A 13206-nucleotide genomic window follows, 5' to 3' on the forward strand; every position below is an offset into this window, starting at 1 on the left:
CTCAGACAGACTGACTTTGGGACAAACCCTAAAAGTGACACCCCCATGCTATTGATAGGGTTCTATCAATAACACCCTCCCAATAGATAGCTAACTAATGCTTGGCTGATCTATAATCAAGCTCTGCTCTTAAACCTACCCAGAATCCTGTTCACCAGCAGTAGTGTCTTGAACCCTGCCATCCTGTTTCCAGATCTGGACCTGGACCAAGCTCTCCACAACTGTGTGAACATCTGAGTCAACTCCACAGGATCAGATCAGACCTCAAGGATGTCCCTCTGATAAGGGTGAGGTAACATGGTATATTGATGGTAGTAGTTTCATCAGGGATGGTACCAGGTACCCAGGGACAGCAGTCACCACAGAGGACAGGGTCATATGGACAGAGGCCCTGCCTCCTGGGATATTAGCTCAGAGGGCTGAACTGTAGCTTTAACTGCTACAGCTGGGAAAGGATAAGAGACTTAATGTCTATACTGATAGCCAATATGAGTTCACTACAGTACATGGCCATGGAGCCATCTGCAGGGAAAGAGGGTTATTAACTGCAGAAGGAAAGTCTATTAGAAACAAACAGGAGATTTTAGATTTCTTATGGGCCACATGGCTGCCCAGGGAAATAGCTATTATGCACTGTCTGGGACACTAGAAAGGAGAGAATTCTGTCTCAAGGGGAAACAACCGGGCAGAAACAACAGCAAAGGAAATTGCCTGCCAGAAGGCAACCATACTGCTGGTCTCACCACAGAAGATGGTAGCACCCATGCTGCCAGAATTACCAGTTTACACTGACTAAGAATTCCGGAGAATCCACACATGTACAAACACCTACAAAGAGAAAGGATGGTTCAAGACCCCAGATGAACGGATCATTTGCCCATCAGATTTCACCACTCAACTAGTCCAGCAGTTACATCAGAGCACTCACCTGGAAGAGAAGAAAATACAAGACCTCCCAAGGAGAGCACACCTTAAGATTTTCGACCTTAAATCTATGACAGCAGAGGCCATAAGCCAATACTCCACATGCTGTCTCACGAGTGCAAAAAGTGGAGCCACAAGGACAAGGCACCAGAAAGAGGAACCTGACCAGGAACCAGCTGGGAAACTGACTTCATGGAGGTAAAACCAGGCCTATATACTTATAAATACTTATTAGTCTTTATTGATATTTTTTCAGGATGGACTGAAGCCTTCAAACCAAACATGAGATGGCTGCCATAGTAGTTAAGAAGCTACTAGAAGAGATTATCCCAAAGTATGGCCTTCCAGTGCTCTTAGACTCAGACAACGGGCCTGCATTTATCTCTCAGGTAACACAAAAGCTACTAAAGTAATGGGGACTAATTGGAAACGTTATTGTGCATACCATCTCCAGAGTTCTGGCTAGGTAGAAAGGATAAATCAGACCCTTAAGGAGACCTTAACTAAATTAACCCTTGAGACTTGTGGTGACTGGGTTTCTCTCCTTCCCTTTGCTCTTTACCGTGTTCACAATTCCCTCTATTCTTTAGGCTTAACCCTATTTGAGATCATGTATGTCAGGCCTCCACCAATACTGCCTAACCTTAAGGCAGAACTGTGGGCAAATTTGATGACCAAAAGTTTCTCTCTTGGGGCTGGAGAGATGGCTCAGAGGTTAAGAGCTCTGGCTGCTCTTCCAGAGGTCCTGAGTTCAAATCCCAGAAACCATATGGTGGCTCACAACCATCCGTTATGAGATCTGGTGCCCTCTTCTGGTGTGCAGATATACATGGAAGCAGAATGTTGTATATATAATAAATAAATAAATAAATAAAATCTTAAAAAAAAGTTTCTCTCTTCCTACAATCTCTCAGGTGCAAAAAATGCTCTGGCCCCAGCTTCATGCAGTCTATGAGAAGGAGCCACCCCCAGTGTCCCACAGGTTCTGGCCAGGTGATCTTGTTGTCATCAAATGACATCGGAAAGAGACCTTAAAGCCTATCTGGAAGGGTCCCCACACCATCATCCTGACCACAGCTGTTAAAGTGGGTGGAGTCCCTTCCTGGATCCACTATTCCCACATGAAACCCATAGACCTGCATGCTGACCCTGAGGACTATGCTTCAGAAGAAGCCAACCCTGGACTTTGGAAGGCCATCACCCACCCATTCTCAAATTCTCAATTTGAGAATTCATAAAGTCACTGACCCAACTAAGTAGGCTGAATAATGACTGTTTGTCCTCCTCCCTAACCTGCACTTGCCAGGGTATCCCCTATTAGTCTTAATGGCTGGGCAGAATAGTTACAGCCTCATTGGCTCTACAACCTCACTTGGGTTATTACTGATTCAAGAACTGGAGAAATCCTGAATTAAACCACCCACGTGGCCCCCATTGGGACCTAATTCCCTGACCTGTACTTTGACCTAGTCACTCTGACATCCCATTATTTTTCGGGTGATAACCCATGTGTCCTATAAGGACAATATTTCTATATCTGCCCTGGCCACAACAGAGACAAGGAATTGGAAAGGAAACATGGAGGGGCAGACAAATACTATTGTGCCTCTTGGGATTGTGTTTTCATGGGTCACACCTGTTGGACAGCCCTGCAACATGGAGACCTCATCACCATCTCTAGGGCAGTCTATCCAGCTGTGAATGGGATTACGCTGTTTGAGAGTATCAATCCAATACTAATTTGGTTCACCAAGTCAGGCAGGAAAGCCATCGGATGGACATCAGGTGAGACCTGGGAATTGAGATTCAAGAAATGGGAATACAGTGATCCAGGGAAACTGTTTTCTATTCAGCTGCATGCTCAGCCTCTGTTATCACCCATACCTTTGCATCCCTATAAGGTATCAACTGCTCCAGCTAAGCCAGAAGGCACAAGGGCCCCAATATCTACTACTGAAACCCCACATTCAGGCATGCCTTCTGGCCCAGGGCCCCTGGTGTTCTTACTATCTACCTTCCTGGTTCTAAATACTTCAAAGCCCAGAATGGCTGGAAACTGCTGGTTATGCCTAGATACTGACTCCTCCCCCCCCATTATGAAGGTACAGCAGTCAAGGGAAATTATAATATATTCCATAACTTACAAGCTTGAAGATGGCAGCAACCAATTAAGGGGAGGCTCACCTTGCTGTTGGTGACAGGAAATGGTCTCTGTCCAGGTAAACCCCCACATGGCGATTCCCATCTCTGCAATCTCACTCAGTACCCAATGGGAGCTGGCTTCCTGATCCCACTGAATGACACCTGGTGGGCATGTGCTTTTGGCCTAACCCCCCTGTGTTAATGTTCAGGTGTTGAATCACACCAAAGATTTGTGTGTTCTGGTTCAGTTAGTCCCCAGAATAGTCTACTACCCTGATGATAAAAACTTTTACCAATAGAAATGTCACTGAGATGGGGAAAATGAGAAGCTGTCACAGTCGTTTTAGTATCCACCTTCCTAGGTGTCAGTGTGGCTGGAGCCATAGGTCCTGGAACTTCAGCTTTGATACTACAAGATTAGAATTAGATGGCCCTGAGAGTGGCAATAGATACAGATATAGCCACCCTAGAAAGACCCATCATCTACCTAGAGGAGTCTCTCCTCCCTTGCTGAGATAGTACACCAAAACAGGAGGGGACTTGATTTGTTATTCCTGCAACAAGAGGGACTATGCATGGCAGTAGGAGAACAATGCTGCTTGTATGCCAACTATTCTGGAGTTATCATGGACTCAATGGCCCCGATTAGGAAAAGGCTGCATGAAAGACAATTGGAAAAAAAAAAGCAGGGATGAGGGATGGTATGAATCTTTATTTAATTGGCCACTTGGTTAAACAACCTTTTATTGACCCTAGCTGGACCCCGGATTCTTCTTCTTTTGACCTAAACTCGTGGACCCTGTATCATTAATGCCTCAATCAAATTTATTAAGGAATGGATCTCTACAGTCCAACAGGTGGTTTTAAAGCAACAATACAAAATGTAAACCTGGAAGAAACATCTCCAGGATTTGAGATGAGGCACTACTTGGGGGAATGAGAGGACAAATATCACAACAGGCTTGAAGACTGAGTTTCTGTCCCACTTGGTCCCACAACCCCTTAGTCCCAAATATTTGTACAATGAAGATATCACCACGCAGGCCCCTAATAACTCAGTTAAGAACCAGGCCTCGCCGGGGGTTGGTGGCGCACACCTTTAGTCCCAGCACTTGGGAGGCAGAGGCAGGGGATCTCTATGAGTTTGAGGCCAGCCTGGTCTCCAGAGCGAGTGCCAGGAGAGGCTCCAAAGCTACACAGAGAAACCTGTCTCAAAAAAAAAAAAAAAAAAAAAAGAAAAAAAAAAAAAAAAAAAAAAAAAAAAAAGAAACCAGGCCTCAGTTCCTGCCTATTGAAACTAAACAAGACAGTTTCTGTGGAAGACATGAGCAAAGGGCCCCTGACAGTGAGGATGTGGAGAACTGTGTGTTCTAGAACTGGGACAGACTCTCCATTACTTTAGGCAATAACCAAAGGAGGACAAAGCCTGGGACTTGTCTAGACTTTCCCAAGAATGTAAAAGTTATAGCCTTAGCTCACCCCTGCCAGCCCCAATCAGTTAGAAATGTACTAACATGATTGTTACTTGCATAAGAATGATCACACTGCTTTTAGAATCCCTCTACTTGTGTATAAAAGAACCTGCAAGCTTTTCTTGGGGGGTTGCCATTTGCAATTTCTGCCCTTGTGTTGGATATGTGGCCCCAGAATCCTGGTACTTCTATTCTCAAGATAATAAATGCTCTGGCCAATTGCATACTTAGATGGTGGTCTTTCATGGGACTTCTCCAGGACACTGACAGCAGGACAGTCCTTCAAAATTCCTGCTTCACAGTAAAGTCTGGCAGGTATTCTAGGTCCTCAGGCCGAAGATTGATGCCCCAGTGTTTCAGAGGAACCTTGGGTGATTGTCCAGGCAGCCAGCTGTCTCTGTCATTTCTCATAGTTTTGGTAGTTGCCCGCTCTGCACTTCCTGCTTGCTCAGGTAATATTATATCCTTCTCAGGTCTTTGATGGGGTTGAAGACTAGACAGTTATAGTTACAGTTTTTCTTAGTCATGATAAAAAGTAAATTAAGGACAAAAATATTGTCTCTGAACTTGCCAAACACAGTGGATTGGACATTGTGAATGTAGTTCTTACTTGATAATTATTATTATTATACATAGTTTTACTATGTTAGAGTTAAAACTCTTCCTTTTTAATTAGACAAAAAAGGTGAGATCTGTTTGTGATGATTGCTCAGAGACCACCAATAGAGTCCAACCTATTTGGAGAATGGGGTCCACATTCAGCTGGCCGGGGTGGATCATAGATTTCCCTGGAGGACTAATCATGAGATAGAAGGACACAGGGAGGAGGAAGAGGAGGGGGGAAGGGATTGTTTGACCCTTTCAATTTCGGAAGTGGAGAGAGGTGGGATTGTGTCTCTGTTGCTCTCTGGATCTCTCAAGTTTATTCCCTAATATTTACTCCTGAGTTTTATTTCTAATAAAGTGAAAAAAGAAATAACAATAGGGCGTTTGTTGGAAATGTGAATTTTAGGACCCGCCTCAGACCTATTGAATGAGAAGCAGGAGGGTAGAGCAATTCCTGATTTAATGAGAGCCAATGGGGTAGGTGAATTTGCTGTGATCTATGTAGTGGGAATACCTGGTCACTCAACTGAGCTGTTTGGCAGAGCTTCCTGACAGGATCTCTTAAAACCAGCACTCTTGGCACTGGAGAGATGGCCCAGTAGTTAAAGACAGTTCCAAGGGATCCAGTACCCTCCTCTGGCTTCCAGGCATGCTCCTGTATGCAAATAGAACGCGTAAACACAGGCAGACACAGACCTACAAATAAGGACATTTTAAACAAACAAACAAACCCCAGCACTCTTTTTAGTAAATCAGGTTAGAGACTGGAGCAAGATTCACCACATACTTAGCCCTCTGGGGTTTTGCCGTTGCTGTCTTCTCTCCTCCAACTTCTATCCCAGTGGTCTCAACCTGCCTAATGATGGGACCCTTTAATACAGTTCCTTATGTGTGGTGACCCCAACCATAAAGTTATGTCATTGCTACTTTACAACTGTAGTTTTGCTACCCTTATAAATTGCAAATATCTGTGTTTTTGGAAGTTCTTAGGCAACCCCTGTGAAAGGGTCATTCAACTTCAAAGGGGTCATAGGCCACAGGTTGAGAACCACTGTTCTATCTCAACCCTTTGCTTCTTTCATTCATAGCACTCTTCTTCCCACAGTTGATGTATTCACTTGTTCATTACTTGTTTATTTGTCCTCCAGGGCAGAACCCAAACTTATTTTTGAGACAGGGTCTCTCTATGTATTCCTGGCTGTCCTAGAACTCAGTTTGTAGATCAGGCTGGCCTTCAAACCCATTCACCTATCTTGGCCTCCAGAGTGGTAGAATTAAAGGCCTGGCTCACCTGCAAAGCTCTTTTTAAACTGGCTGTTAGAAATTGTTTTTGCTGAAAAGTACTTAATTGGGCCACAGGAAAACTAAAAGAAAGTTAAAAGCCTGGCATCTCTGTCTTCATTTTGTTGTCTCTATTGCTTTATACTGTCCTGTTCCAGAAGCAAGTCTCCCCTCTACCTCAAAACCTGCAGTTAACTTGGATTACAGGAAAACTACACAGATACCTTTGTCACAGATACCTTTATGACAAAGGACTAAAGTTATCACTAAGCAATCACAAGCCTCAAAGGGCAGACCACTCCCCAAATGAGGGCAATTATCTGTGATAATTTATCTGTGATAAAGGGATGCTCCCTGAGGGGAAGACATTAATCCAGGATGGCAATTCCCTTCTCTAGTGAGGACTGTAAATAAGTTCCTTCAACCTTGTAGAACCAGGTCTGCTATGACACCACTACACCTTGACCAAGACTGCCTGATTATTGCGCATACCTCTTGCCCCTTGTCCCATTCTATTTCAATCAAAAGCTCATTCCTGTATTTGAAAGAATGGTGACTTTATTCAGGGTCTCACCAGACCCCTCTATCTGTTCTTTTCCCTAAGTATAGCCAGTTATGTACTCAGGACAGCTCTGACTTTGGCCCAATGCAAAATTGTACACTTATTTGTCATGAGGGTTCTTTTGCATGCTTTGTTTGTAATTCTACCACATGGTACTCAAGTATGAACTTTGTAGATGAAAACTTCATATTGTAGGGCCAAGTGTAGTGAGTGGTGGTCTCTGTGTGGTAACCACACTCCTTAATTTCAGCATTCAGGAGCTAGAGGCAAGAAGATCTCTGTGAGTTCAAGGTTAGCCTGGTCTACAGAGTGAATACCAGACCATCCAGGGCTACATAGTGAGATCCCCTGTCTCAAAGACCAAATCCCAAACCCAAACCTTTGTGCTGTGGTCAGTAGGTTGGACCTGCATATTAGCTGCTTTGATTAAATCTCTTCTCTCTACTGTTCTTTGTCTCCTTAATTGGCTTATTGGGGACCCCCTAAAAACAAACAAAAGACCCCACCATCTTCTAATATCTGTAGTAGGTCCCAAGAGACCATTTTAAACATCAGAGTCCTGTAACCCTAAAACTCCATCTCACCAATCTCAACCTCAACTATTTAGGAGCCTGCTTTATGACAGGGTTTCTATGGCCCAGGTTGGCCCCAAAGTGGCCCCAAATCCATACCAGTCCTCAGTCTTCCAAATGCCAGGTCTCAAAGGCATGAGCCACCATGCCTACTTCAAAATTTTTTTAAGTTTATGAGAAATCATGCCCAATTTCTCAAATAGACCAATATCTCTCTCTCTCTCTCTCTCTCTCTCTCTCTCTCTCTCTCTCTCCCTCTTTCTATTTATTTGTTGTATTGGAGGGGATGCAGTAAAGAAACTACAAAAATGGCCACTCAATTAAGGGAAAGTTGTTTTTGTTTTTGTTTTTGTTTTTTTTTTTGATTTGGTTTGGATTTTTGTTTTTTTGGGTATTTTTTTATTTTTTATTTTTTCAAGACAGGGTTTCTTTGTGTAGCCTTGGCTGTCCTGGAACTAGCTCTGTAGACCAGGCTGACCTTGAACTCACAAGGATCTACCTGTCTCTGCCTCTTGCATGGTGGGATTAAAGGTGTGTGCCACCACCTAGTTTAGATGGAAGGTTTTTGCTGTGAATAAGAGAAAATATCTAGAGGCATCTGAAAGAGTCCAGAGCAGAAAGAAAGAGAAGTATCCTGACAATTTCAGCCCAGATACACGGAGGAGGGCCTAGACCCTCCCCACTATGATGTGACAGACTTTGATGATCCCCCATGGAAGGCCTCACAGTCCTTGGGGAGTGGGTGGGGGGTGGGTTGGGGGGTTGGTAGGGGGTATGGGAGGATGGGAGGGAGAAGGAAGGGGGGATTGATATGTAAAATGATTGTTTCTAAATAAAAAAAAGAAAGAAGTAGACTGCACATGGCAGGGCTGTCTGCAGGAGAAGCAAGAGAGTGGGCAAGGTCATGGATGGGGGATGAGAAATCATGTGGGTTATAAGGAGAATGAGTATCTGGGGTGGGAAGCAGCCCATGATTGGAGCAGATCTGGGAGTTTTAGGGAAGAGGAGGAGGTGAGCAGGGCCAGCATGCTATCGTGGGGGTCTTTGGAATGAATAACAGATGCTTGTGAATAGGGACTATCGGAGCCTGGAAGTTGGCATGTATATGCTGATATTTGCTACAGATATAAGTCAATGGAGAGCCACAGGTCTCTTCTGCCAGATGTAAAGGAAATGACTCCTTTTGGGGGATGGGAACCTGTTTCACATGTCCTGAGGCATGCCGGCTTTTATCTATCCTCCAGAAATCCTGCGGTTGTGCAGCTGGAGCTCATTTCTGGATATATGGACTGTCTAAGACACAATGTGTGTGTGTGCGAATGCACACAGGTGTGCATTCACGCACCAGTGTTTGTACCTGTGTGCAAGCACATCTTGATGCTAGTGTGTAGTGTGGTCAGAAGACAATTTGTGGGAATCTGTTCTCTCCTTCCACAATTGGGTTCTGTTTTAGTCATTGTTCTATTGCTGTGAAGAGACACCATGACCAAGGTGGGTTATAGAAGAAAACATTTAATTGGAGGCTTGCTTACAGTTTCAGAGAGTCGATCTATTATTGACATGGCAGGGAGCATGGTGCTGGAACAGTGTCTTAGGATTTCTGTTGCTGTGAAGAGACATAATGACTAGACAACACTTATAAGGAAACATTTAATTGGGTGGCTAGCTTACAGTTTCAGTTCAGTCTATTGTCATTGGCAGGAGGTATGGCAGTGTGCAGGCAGACATGGTGCTGGCTACATCCTAATCAGAAGGCAACAGCGAGTGGACTGTCACACTAAGCAAAGCTTGAGCAAGAGACCTCAAAGTCCACTCCCACAGTGGCACACTTCCTCCAACAAGGCCACACTTCCTAATCATTCTAATCCTTCTCAAGTAGTGCCATTTTCTGATGACTAAGATTAAAATGTATGAGCCTAGGGGGTCCATTCTTGTTTTCTTTTTCTTCTCAAGACAGGGTTTCTTTGTGTAGTCTTGACTGTGCTGGAACTCACTCTGTAGATCAGGTTGACCTTGAACTCATAGAGATCCTCCTGCCTCTGCCTCTTGAGTGCTGAGTTCTGGGAATAAAAGTGTATGTGCCACCACCACTATGAGGGACATTCTTATTCAAACCATCACAGGTTCTGAGAACTGAATGTAGATCAGGTTGTCAGACATAGTTAAAAGTGCCTTTACAGGGGGCTGGAGAGATGGCTCAGTGGTTAAGAGCACTGGCTGCTCTTTCAGAGGACCTGGGTTCAATTCCCAGCACCCATATGGCAGCTCACAACTGTCTGTTACTTCAGTTTAAGGGGATCTGACACCTTCACACCAATACACATAAAATAAAGTTAAATAAATTATTTAAAAAAAGTGCCTTTACAGGCTGAGCCATGTCACTGGCCCCTTGCTTAAAAAAATTAATTTACACGTACATTTGTGTACCTATGTATGTTATGCCATGTGGCTGTGGGTGTAGGTATCTCCAGAGTCCAGAAGAGGGTGTTGAATCCTTTGGTGTTGCCAATGTGAGTTCTGGGAGCCCAACTGAAGGTCTCTAGAAGATTCATACATATTAACTGCTGAGCCATCTCTCCAGCCCTCCCTGCCTTTTGACTCAGGCTTTCATATAGTCCAGTCTGGTTTTGAATTCATTGTAGCCAAAGGATGACTTTGAACTCTGGACCTTGCTGCCTCCACCCTGCCCTCTCCTCCTCTCCCTGGAAACAGGCTAGTTGCCACATCTGGCTCAGACCAGTTTTGTTGCTTTTAAATTTTTCTAGGACTACTTTTAACTGTATGATAATGAAATTCCCTCTTCTTGATCTTCACTCACACGAAGGTAAATTGTTACCCAGCTGTTTTTCTTTTGTTCCCCTGCACCAACTTTGTAAGTACCTTCTAAACAATCCAGTGGTGGTTTGTCTCTGCTTTCTCTATGCCCCTTTTCATTGATCTAAGACCACTTTTGATACTCTGCTCATTGGAACATTTGTTCTGTTTTGTTCTATTAAGTATTAAGTATCTAGAATTGAGGATGAAGCCAGTTTAAGATCGTGACACTGTTTCGTCCGGTTGCACTTTCTGGTCTTAGCACCCAGAGCAGTGGACTGAATGAATAAAAGCCCAAGGACAGCACAGTCCAGTGCCGCTGAACTTCTTCTAGTCTGGTGCCAGGATGCGGAAAGGCGCTCAAAAGACACTTGCGGAATGAATGAGCGACAGAAACGAAAGGAAAACCACTCCTTTACCAAAATGGCCGCGTGTCCCTTTACCAACGCGGCGGTCCCCGGCCGCTAGGGCGGGGACGAGGTGGGCGGGGCCAGAGAACCGTCAGGTGCGGCCCCGCCCTCCTCTGCCCTCACTTGATTCCGGATTGGTCCGGTTCCAGCGCCGCAGCAGGCCGCGGGCTGAGGCCGCCTGGTGCTCGCCACTTCCGGCGCGCTGGGCTGTTGGCTGGGGGTGGCCGCGCGGGGCGAGCGGCGGCTGCGGGCGGCGCGCAGGGATGTGGAGCGGGCCGCCGCGAGGGTAGAGGCGGCGAGAACTGCGCGGGCCCGCGGCCTCTCTCCTGAGCCGGCCGCGCCGCCCAGGCCCGGGCAGCCTCCGCCCCTTCAGCCCCGGCCCGGGCCGTCGCCGCCTCGGGCCGCGGAGGCCGGGGAGTCCCTGCCTGGGCCCGCAGCCTCCCTCCTGGGGGTCGGGCCCAGGCGGGGGGCCCCACACAGCTGTCTCCTTGCCCCGTTTCCTGCTTTTGCGTTTGCCTGGGGTGGGCCGAGGTCTGGATGAATCGCTTCGGGGGTCCTCCATGAGGCCGCTGTGCTCCTTTTGAAGGTGCCGGCGGGGCCCGGGTGGGAAACGGGTAGTCTTTGCATGGGCGGGGGACTCCCCGAGCCTGCCGGGACCATGACCTGAACTGTGCGAGCGGGACGCGTCGGATCCCAAGAGCCAGCTCACCTGAGCCACCCTCTCCCCGGCCAGCATGGTGAGTGGGTCAGCGTCCCGGTTGGAGGGGTGGTAGTGGGCCTCGGGACAGCTGAGCTATATCTTCTCCCTGGGGCGGGGAGAGGCGCGTGCGAGCCTGGCGGGTGACACATGCGTGCAGGGTGTGCAACCGGCTGTACGCTCCCATCCCCCCACCCCCCCCACTGGATGTCTCGGATCCAGGAGGGAGGACCTTGGAAACGCTGCGGGTACGACACCCCCCTGCCTCCCTGTTTGCTGTGTTCCTAGTGCAGCGAGTCGTGATTGCCAGTATCATTTATCGATGGCTTACTGTGTGCCACTTCCTTTGCTAAGTGATTGACAAATAGTTATTACACCAACCCCTGGAAATGGGGAGACTGAGGCAGGGAGCAGTTAATTACTCTGCCCAAGGTCAAGCGACTCCTCTGGGACAGTGGCGCGATTTGAACATAAGCAGTCTGTTACTAAAGAACTGGCTGGATTTGGAGAAACCTAGTGTGGGATTTGCAGAGGTTACTGATACAGATGATGACAGAGTCAGCAGTGGCATCTTTGTACAACTTGGCCACTGTTCTTTCTGCTTTATGTTCCGGCCTTTTCCCTGGAAAACTGGGTCCTTTCAGATCCAACTCAAAAACCTTAGGAAGATATCCTCCCGGCCCCCAAACTCCAGGTCCTTTAGCCCCTCCACACTCCTTTGGGTTTGTGTACTCACAGTTGGGTTTGTTGAGCACTTAGCTTTTGCCATTGCAATGTTTGAGCCTTATCTGCCCATCACAGTAGGCAAGGTGAAGTTAGTTGTCTGATTCCTTATCTGCCTCAGTTTAGTTTGTACCCCATGAGTGGTTGATTGCCTAGCCTGGGTTTGAGCATCTCCAGGGATAGCGCCTCCCCCCCCCCCCCATTGCTTGGCAGGTTAGTGGTATATTGGAGATGTAGTCATTGGCACAGTTTTTTAATGCACATGCTAGACTAGACTGTCTTGAGGGATGGGTGGGTGGTGTGTAAGGTCCTGGTTATGGAAAGAGGATCTAGGGCACTCACTTTGTCCTCCTGGGTTTACAAGCAAGCTGGGTAAAATATATCATTAAAGCTGAGTGGCATGACATAAATTGTACTGTGGGTACTATAGATGGTGTATATGTTTATATAAATACTGTAAGAGGTGACAGAGCTGTTTAGCTCTGAATTCTCTGTACAATGTAGAGATGTTCCCTAAAAATGGAGCATCTATGAATTCTCACATTCCTTCAATATCATAAAGACAGTGTGCTACTATGTAGACCAGGCTAGAACTCACAAGAGATTCACCAGCCTTTGTCTCCCAGGTGCTGGGATTAAAGGTGGGCCACTGAACCCAGCTAAAGTTTTGAATTTTAAAATATCGTTTAATTTTATTTTCATTGGTGTGAGGGTGTCATATCCCCTGGAACTGAAATTACAGACAGTTGTGAGCTGCCATGTGGTACTGGGAATTGAACCCAGATCCTCTGGAAAAGCAGTCAGTGCTCTTAACCATTGAGCCATCTCTCCAGCCCCAAATATTTGAGTTTTCAGATTGTGATTAAAATACACTTAACCACTTAAATGAATTTACAATTCACTTGCATTAAGTACATTTATATTGTGTAGGTGTCATGCTCTACATCTCCAGAAAATTTTAATCTCCACAAACTGAAACATTGTACCCCAAAATATTAACCCC

At 46.2% G+C, this 13206-nt stretch overlaps 1 protein-coding gene across 2 annotated transcripts in view; it reads left to right on the forward strand.

The window, feature by feature from the left end:
* The first annotated feature begins 10985 nt into the window (after positions 1 to 10985).
* Xpo6 (exportin 6) overlaps positions 10986 to 13206 on the forward strand; it is a 109473-nt gene continuing 107252 nt past the window's right edge. Inside the window, exon 1 of one of the 2 annotated variants that reach the window (XM_027404693.2) lies at positions 10986 to 11520. In XM_027404693.2, the coding sequence (XP_027260494.1) occupies positions 11518 to 11520 (3 nt within the window). In that variant the 5' untranslated portion in view covers positions 10986 to 11517. The remainder of the gene's footprint in view (positions 11521 to 13206) is intronic. The other variant, XM_027404692.2, reaches the window with a different exon arrangement.

The sequence above is a fragment of the Cricetulus griseus genome, chromosome 3, assembly GCF_003668045.3.
Source record: "Cricetulus griseus strain 17A/GY chromosome 3, alternate assembly CriGri-PICRH-1.0, whole genome shotgun sequence".
NCBI classification, from domain to species: domain Eukaryota; kingdom Metazoa; phylum Chordata; class Mammalia; order Rodentia; family Cricetidae; genus Cricetulus; species Cricetulus griseus.